Consider the following 8,384-nt stretch of genomic DNA (forward strand, 5'->3'; position numbering starts at 1 on the left):
TATTGTATGCTGGTACACCATATCTCCTTAAGCCCAGGTGGTGCCTAAAACCTAACCTTCCAGGCGGGAACCCCTTTTGGTGTTTTACCCAGGATGGGAACCCTTTATGGGGTTCTTGTTGCTATGTACAGTATATTGGCAGCATGACATTTTTGTACATCCTCAATTAATATTTGAAAATTTCAGAAAACTTCAAGTTAAGTATTTTGAAGGCGTTTTTCGAATCGGCCTAAAATGTCCTAAATGGGTTAACTTCACAAGAAATAAACCTAACCTAAACCCTAACATTATACCCCTAACATAAGTAACCTTCACCTCACAGAAACTATGCCTATAAACCCTAACCTCAAAACCAAAAGAACTATAAGCCTAAATTACCTAACCTTAACCTCACAGAAACTATGCCTCAACCGATAACCCTCAAAACCACGTTGTACGTCCACCCTGGGCGAAGCACGGTTAAGAGGCCGTGTCCGGGTTGAGCACAGTGTGTTCCTCTTCACAGAATGACATTGGTGTGTGATTTGGTGCAAGATGATGTAAGGGTCACTCTGGGGAGAGGTCCCGCTGCGCTGGCTGTTGATGGAGATGGTGTTAATCCTTGGTAGTGGCCGGAAGCCATGTGTGTGTGTGTGTGTGTGTGTGTGTGTGCACACACACACCCCCTCCCATGGTTGACACTATAGTGCCAAGAGGTGGAAAGTATAACATTACTAGTTAAAGTACATTTACTCAAATACCGTATAGGCGACCGTAGGTGAGAATGTGACTTTTTCCAATACTTCTACGCCACTACATCTCGGATGTATACTTTTTTCGTTTTTACTCCACTACAATTATTTGACTGCTTCCAGTTCCAAAGATGCTTTAGATTTAGATTATTATTGCAAAACTATACATACAGTACAACCACTTAAACTTTCATTTGGTTCTTTTTCCAGAATAATATATTGTGAAATTTGACATTCCAAGCATTTTCACGACCGGTCCTGTAACTACTTCGATGCCAATACTTTTGTACTTTGTACTCAAGCAAAATGCCTTGAATACATACATGTCATCATGACCTTTTACGTGTGACTATTGTGAGTATTTCTACATTGTGGCATTGTTTAACCCATTTAGACCTGACCAGTTTTCTGAAAAACCTATGTTTCCATGCCAGTGGTTATCAGACTATTTCAAGGACCCCTGTGTGTTTGGCCGCCGACCCCCATCTGAAAATATGTTGACACCCCCCAGAAGCAAAGGTTTGAATTAAAAACGTTTGCTCTGAAAGAATATATATTCAAAGATTTGCTTCACATTTTGACTATTTTTCAAAAATAGTAGAACAACATGTTCTATGAGCTTGTAGATCTGCTATTTTTCAACAGCTAAAGCAGAATATATAATGCTTAAAACACCAAAACACCAAAACACCAGAATGGATTAAGCAAAGTAAAAACAAACAGGAGTATATACTTCTCTCTCCTTCCACCACAGATTCCACCACAGTGCACTCATGCCAACCCTGCCGGTGTTGCTGGATGACAGTGCTGCTCTGAGAGCCACGATGCACCAGAACGCCTGCCAACCCTGACACTGAACTCACTGTAACCCCTGAAAGATCAAACAGGAGAAAATGTCCTCTTTGCCTGACTCCACGTCATCTTCCATAAATCCACAGATGACTGATTAAACCATTCTGGGCGGGAACACCTTTTGGTGTTTCAAGTATTATGTTATATACTTTAGCTATTGAAAAATAGCAGATCTACAAGCTCGTAGATCTGCTATTTTTGAAAAATCGTGAAAATGTGGCGCAAATCTTTGAATATATTCTTTCAGAGCAAACGTTTTAAACTCAAATCTTTGCTTCTGGGGGGTCCCTGGAACAACATATTTTTAGATGGGGGTCGGCGGCCAATTACATATGATTTTTGCGGTCCTTGACATGAAATAGTTTGAGCACCACTGACATAGAAAAATAGAATTTTCAGAAAACTGTCAGGATTTAGAAGACATTTGTAGAATCTGGTGTCAGGTCTAAATGGGTTAAAGAGCAGTGTATGATACAGTACATCACAACATATTAAAGTCATTTCTGTGTAACGTGTCGTTAAGAAGATAAGAGTTTTGATGGAATGTGTCATTATTAGTAGCCTATATTCTCCATAATAACCATTCCGCATATTATTATTTTTTGACTATTTCTTTTACAACTCTTTCCAGATTTTTCAGTTGAACTGCTTCAAGCTGGAAACAGTTCAACTTATGGCGAGGAGGGGCTGCTCTTTAGATTTTCCAGGCTGTGTCTGACAACCCGGTAATGTACGCCCAAAGGTTTGGACCTCATGAATCCTCCATCCATATAGCACCCCTCCACTCAAAATCAGCATGTTCACCGAATACTGGTCTACAGCAACAACAACCAGGTTACTATATAGCCTGGCTCCAGCCCTGAGCTGACTGATTTCATTTGTTTGTACCTGATGCCATGAAGACACATTGACGTTAGACAACACTCCATAATTGGGCATGCTATAGAGCTGCTTTTGGAACTCTTATATGACTGAGTCATAGCGACATGATGCCACTGTTGGTTGTGCGTCTGTGTTTTTGATTGTTTCCATGTTCTCTTTTGCTATTATAGTATACGTCAGGGATATGGGATTGACCTGGGTCGAGTGCATTATGAGATTCAACTGCACCCGCTCCATTATGGGTTGGTATAGGGTAAGTGATTGTCTTTGGCTAAAATAAGCTATACAGTATAGTGTTATAGTATATTGCTAGAGTGTTTGTTCAGTAACAGGAGTCTCCATGTCTCTCCAGCCTTTTATATTGAACATAAAATAGAATTTCAGGTAAACAAGTGGAATTGTAAGTTATGCTCTTTTTGTAAGAGCTGGAGAGACAGGGAGACCCCTGTTACTGAACAAACACTAACACACATTATAACAATGATTACTACAGAATAGTGATTTAACCTTTCAACAAAATACTTTTTGTTTTAACCAAAACATATAACTTACCCTACCTTTAACGTATACTGCATAGTGCACAGTATAGGCTATTTTCAGCCTAATATTTAGGAGGCTATCTACTAAGCAGAAGGGTGACACTTCGGACATACTCTAACCCATTTAGCTCTGAGGACGATTCTACAAATGCATTTCTAAATCCCGATAGTTTTCTGAAAACCCTATTATTCTATGTCAGTCATTCTGAAACATTTTCATATAAAAAATAAATGTAATTGGCCGCCGAACCCCCATCTGAAAATATGTTGTTCCAGGAACCCGCTCGGAAGCAAAGATTTGAGTTAAAAACGTTCAAAAGTTTGCACCAAATTTTCACAAAAAAAACAACAGATCTACAAGCTCGTAGCGCGGCACCTATGAGCTTGTAGATCTGCTGCTCAATAGCTAAATTATAACAATGCTTAAAACACCAAAAGGGGTTCCGGCTCAGAATGGGCTAAAGTAACTTGTGATGTGATTTTGGACGCAGGAGGCCCTGGCCGAAATCACATACTAACACTTTTTAGTATGGAAAATACTAATGCTAATACTGAGCTTGTAGATTGCCTATTTTCAAATGTCAAATGTTTTTCAACGGTTTTCAAATACTTGCCGTGGAGTAAAAGTTATAATATTTGCCTCTGAGATGCAGTGGAGTAGAAGTAAAAGTATCTGCTGAAAATTGGAAATACTCCAGTAACGTTTAATGATACCTTAATGTAGTACTTGAGTATACGTACTTAGTTACTTTACACCAGTGGTCACATCTCTTATGTCATCCAACACCACATGGATCTAGTTGAATTTGCTGTTGCCTATATATTCAGGTATTTTAAACCGTTTCAGCGCTAGCATTTATTGAAAAATTAGGATCTAATTTAGCATTTTTTCCAGTCGAGCTCTTATTTTGAAAAGCTACAGTTCCAGTCTACCGGAAGTAGATTATCATGGGACGCTCAACGGAGCCGAGACAGGCCTTGTTTACAATGTGAATCCAAACCCGGCTCTGTGCCGTCAAAGAAAACTGTTTTGACTGTGACATCTGGGACAAGGAATAGGAGATACAGGCGATTAAAAAAAAAACGGATAGAAGAAGATAGAGATTATTATGGCGACGACGATCTAAGAAGGACGATCCAGTCCTGTGCTAAGAACATAGCTAGCTAACCGGCTAACGTAAGTAGCATTATGGCGTCAAGTGTTAGTATAAAAATTAGGCTTCAATTGGCATTAATCAACGGCAATGGCGCTGAAAGTATTTTAATATATAACTATTTTATTTCATTTTCCTTATCGTTCCAGTTTAACCAATTTCAACCTGGCACTGCTACTTTGGACATTATTGCTATCCCCCCAAAAAGTATAATAATACAAAAAACAAGAACTTGTATTTTCACTATTTGTGTGTTGTTGTTTCTTTAGGTGTTTTCTAATTTCTTAAAGGACAACTTTGGGTTTTTCAACCAAGGTTGATGTTTTAGGTTGTTATTACAGAAAATAAAAGATTTTGCTGCTTTCTTTCATTTTAGCGATTTTAGCTATTTTTGATAGGGTATGGGCGATTTCTTTATTATTATTTACTATAGTCCTATACTAGACCCCAGGAAATTACGTCAGGCCACAGATTACCACAGACTACTGAATGTGGAGGGGGAGGTGACAAACATTCACATTCAATAGATCCTGCAATCTATTGTGGCCAAATGTCATTTCCTGGGGTCTACATATTAAGCCACTTGTTCAAATGCCCCCTGTCAAAAATAGTAAAATCGTTAAAACTAAAGCAGCAAATAAAAAAAACAATAAAAAACCTTGGTTGAAAAGAAAAAGTTGTCCTTTATCCATGATGTGATGTGGTTTTGTGGGGAAGGTACGTGTTACACTTTACCAATTAAGGCACCCCATAAAACCATAGCCTCTCCCTGCAGCCCCCTACTGAGGAAAGGCTTTAAAGGACTACCTTTTAGGATATTTGTTCAGTAACATGAGTCGCATGTCCCTCTGGCTTTAATGCATTTTCAAATCGGGATACCAATTTTATTCAATCAGGATCGATCACTCAGTCAAAGCCCCCTGGGGGTCTAGCTAGCTGCTTTAAATGTTCAGCAATGTTCAGCAACCATACCATCCCTTTAAATCAGCCAATACCCTTGCATTCTTTGAGACACTGCTATAGTGTACAACAAAGGGGTTTCTTTCTTTACAGGAGACATTAACATGTTTACTGCTAATCCCAGACAGAAACAATGGAGTCACCTTCATTAGTCTTTGCAGCAATGTCTTTTAAAGTATAAATTTGAGGACAATGCCAACTTGGTTCTCCCTTTAGCTAAAAGTACTCCACCTGAATAATAAAAATAGACTATGGGCCCCTATCTGACTTCCTTAATGGCGAAGGCGCATCCCTGCAACTGTGACTTCTAAAAAGGTGAAATTAATATTGAATATGGTCCCTGCATCTAAGCTCATTTGAGTCTAAAGGGTCTAAACCTGGAACATGTTTTTAAATAACAGCACAGTGTGTGCATAAATAATGTGCTGAACCGACGCACTTCAGGCCTGCATCATGGTGGCGGGGACCTTATTTTGGCAACATCCCCAGTGATGCTTTCTCTTAACTCACAGCGGTTGACATCCTATGACACATAACGACTTCAGCAGCAGTGACTTATTCCAAAAGAAATGCAATCGAATGCCTATAAATCCCCATTTGGACTTTCCGAACTGTCATAAAGAATGAGATAGACTGGGGAGGGCCTTGTCATCGCCTGGCAGGCCTCGAACGCTGATTAAGCTAATTTTTATACATGCTACTTCATCGGCATGATTATAACGAGGCCTGCAGTCGTTTGCCTTAACGAATCTAGACAAGATGTGTACAGTCGGGTCAATGTATACAAGCAATGCGTTGGTATAGGCATATAGCTTGTAGATCCGTTATTAATGGCAAGCGAGAGAGTTTCATCATGACGTGGCCCCTCTCTCTCTCTCTGCAGCTGCGCTCAGAGGAGCTGTCCTTTCAGCACCACACAGAATAACAGCCACACAAACTGTACACGGAGCTACTGGAGCTGTGCAGCAGGATCCTTCTGATTCCGTGGTTAAAATAACATCCCAGTGCATTCATGAAGTAAAAAAAAACAAGAAAATACCTTAAAATAATAAAATGTAATTAAAACGAGCATAGGCCTCTGAAGGTCCAGGTATGTATTACATATAAAAAAAAGATCTTTATGATGAATCCAGGAAAGCTATCGAGGTCGGGTTAAGGCAGTCGTTGTGTCACTCTTGTCATCGTTAGCCTGGTGGTGCAATGTCAAAGTTATATGTATCGTATAGCCTATAGGCGCAGGGAGGGGGGGGGGGGGGTCACGACAGCAAACCCCAGTGAAGTCATCGTCATATCGTTGCACGTAAAGGCCCTGTTTATTTGTGTCTTTCAAAGGGAAAGGCTGTAGTCCAAATGTATACACGTGTAAAAAAAAGTATCCTGTGTTTCAGCTCCAGAGTAGCGGTAGCCTATAATAACCAAATTGACACTTTAAAGTGTCCATTTGGTTACATTTAATACATTGGCATACTCGTGGAGCTGTTGTAAGTGCATGGATAGATCGACACTGGATGTGTTTACTGTGTAGTGGCAACATATACGTGGTCTTTGAAATCACAATTACATCATAGCCTATATCATTTTATCGATTCACTCAAGGATTAATTCACATCGACCCTGCGCGAGACTGTGACCCGTGGGTCCACACACACACACGCACGCACGCACGCACGCACGCACACACACACACACACACACACACACACACACACACACACACACACACACACACGGCAACATGTTGCTTGACAACTTTATCTTGTCTTGTCAGCACATAACCGTATAGATTATGTAACCAACTCAGCGGTTGTGATTTGTCTTGGAATGTGTTGGAAAGGTTATACCCCATATTCGCTGTTATGACAGTTTTTTTTATGGCACTGAAAGTGGAATTGTCTCCAAAGAAGCCGTGCGTACTCGTCTTACACATAATTAAAGACTATATCACAAAAAAAGTGCGATACTCACCGATAGTGGTGATGACCGTGATGGCAAAGTAAAAGGAGCCCGCGAACTTCCACTGGACGCCGGCCCTGTGGGGCTCGGCCTCCATGATGATGCTCTCCAGCTTGCGGTAATCCTCCTCACTGATGTTGTACTTCCCCTGGAGACGCTTCTCCTCCGCCTCCAGCTGCTCCTTCTCGCGCATCTCAAAGTCCGACTCCAGGGCGTCGAAGACCGCGGCGCCCACGAGCAGGTAGGTGAACGTGCAGACGATCAGGGACAGCGTCCGCACGTTCTGCCGCTTCATGGCCACGAGGAACCGGCGAGCGAGGGGCTCGTCATGTCCCCCCGGGTGGTCCCCCGGTAAGGCGCCGCCGCCGCCGCAGCAGTAGTAGTCGGGGAAGCGTCTGGAAGAAGAAGGAGAAGAGGAAGAAGAAGAAGAAGAAGTGGATGCTGATGACGGACAGACCGATGCGTGTCCCCGCCGCCGCCGCCGCCGGTGGTGGTGGTGGTGGTGACGGTGGACGCCGGAGGCGCAGCCGTGATGGTCCCGGTAGTAGTAACAGCCCCCCAAGCCCTGCTGCTGTTGCTGGTTCGCGGAGAGACACAAGAGGCTGCTGGATCGCCGGGACCACCAGCCGGAGCCCCGGAGCCGAGAGACCCTGCGCAACACGTGCCCAAACCAGGTCCTCCCGGTGCGCAGTGCCATCAACAAGCGGCTTCAACCAGTTGCTTTTTTTTTTTTTTTTTTGCTTTTTTCCCTCCCCCCCCACCCCACCCCACCCCCAGTCTTCAGATGAGCAACTATAACACAGTTTTAAACAATGCCGTCCCGGCGTGACTTAAGTTGTTTTTATTTTTAATATTTGATGCCGTTCGCTCTCTCTCAATAAGGTTTGTGACCAGGAAAAGTATAGGCGAGAGAGCGAGCGCGCGCAATGGAGCAGCATTCAGCAGGTCCCCAAGTTTCAGTAAACACCAACCTGTTTCATCGCATAATTTTCAGGCTATATTTAGAAAGCCATGCACACGCAGCACTCGTCCCCCCCCCCCTCCCCCCAAAAAGAAATAAACAGAATCAATATTCTGTCCGTGGAACCCCGGAGGCTCCCTCGCGAACAACAACAGGCATCCTGGAGTGGTCAGCAGCAGCAATGTGCTGAGTCGTCGTTCCAGTCAGACTATGGTGGAGGGGACAGTTTGTATAGACGCATGCAGGGGTGGAAAAAAATGTCACGCGAGTTTCGGATGCCTTGGATATCCTTCATATACAATTTATCTCATAATAAATTAAGTCCCATCGTCTCCGCTTTGCATGAAAGAAA

General features: G+C 42.5%; 1 protein-coding gene across 1 annotated transcript in view; it reads right to left on the bottom strand.

Annotated features, from left to right (window-relative positions):
• kcnk9 (potassium channel, subfamily K, member 9) overlaps positions 1 to 7,381 on the bottom strand; it is a gene marked incomplete at its 3' end in the record, with an annotated part of 48,560 nt that extends 41,179 nt beyond the window's left edge. Inside the window, exon 1 of the mRNA XM_080787768.1 lies at positions 7,084 to 7,381. Within this exon, the coding sequence (XP_080643894.1) occupies positions 7,084 to 7,366 (283 nt within the window). The 5' untranslated portion in view covers positions 7,367 to 7,381. The remainder of the gene's footprint in view (positions 1 to 7,083) is intronic.
• Positions 7,382 to 8,384: the final 1,003 nt, after the last annotated feature.

Source organism: Protomyctophum bolini (genome assembly GCF_963924005.1).
Source record: "Protomyctophum bolini genome assembly, chromosome: 17".
NCBI lineage: Eukaryota > Metazoa > Chordata > Actinopteri > Myctophiformes > Myctophidae > Protomyctophum > Protomyctophum bolini.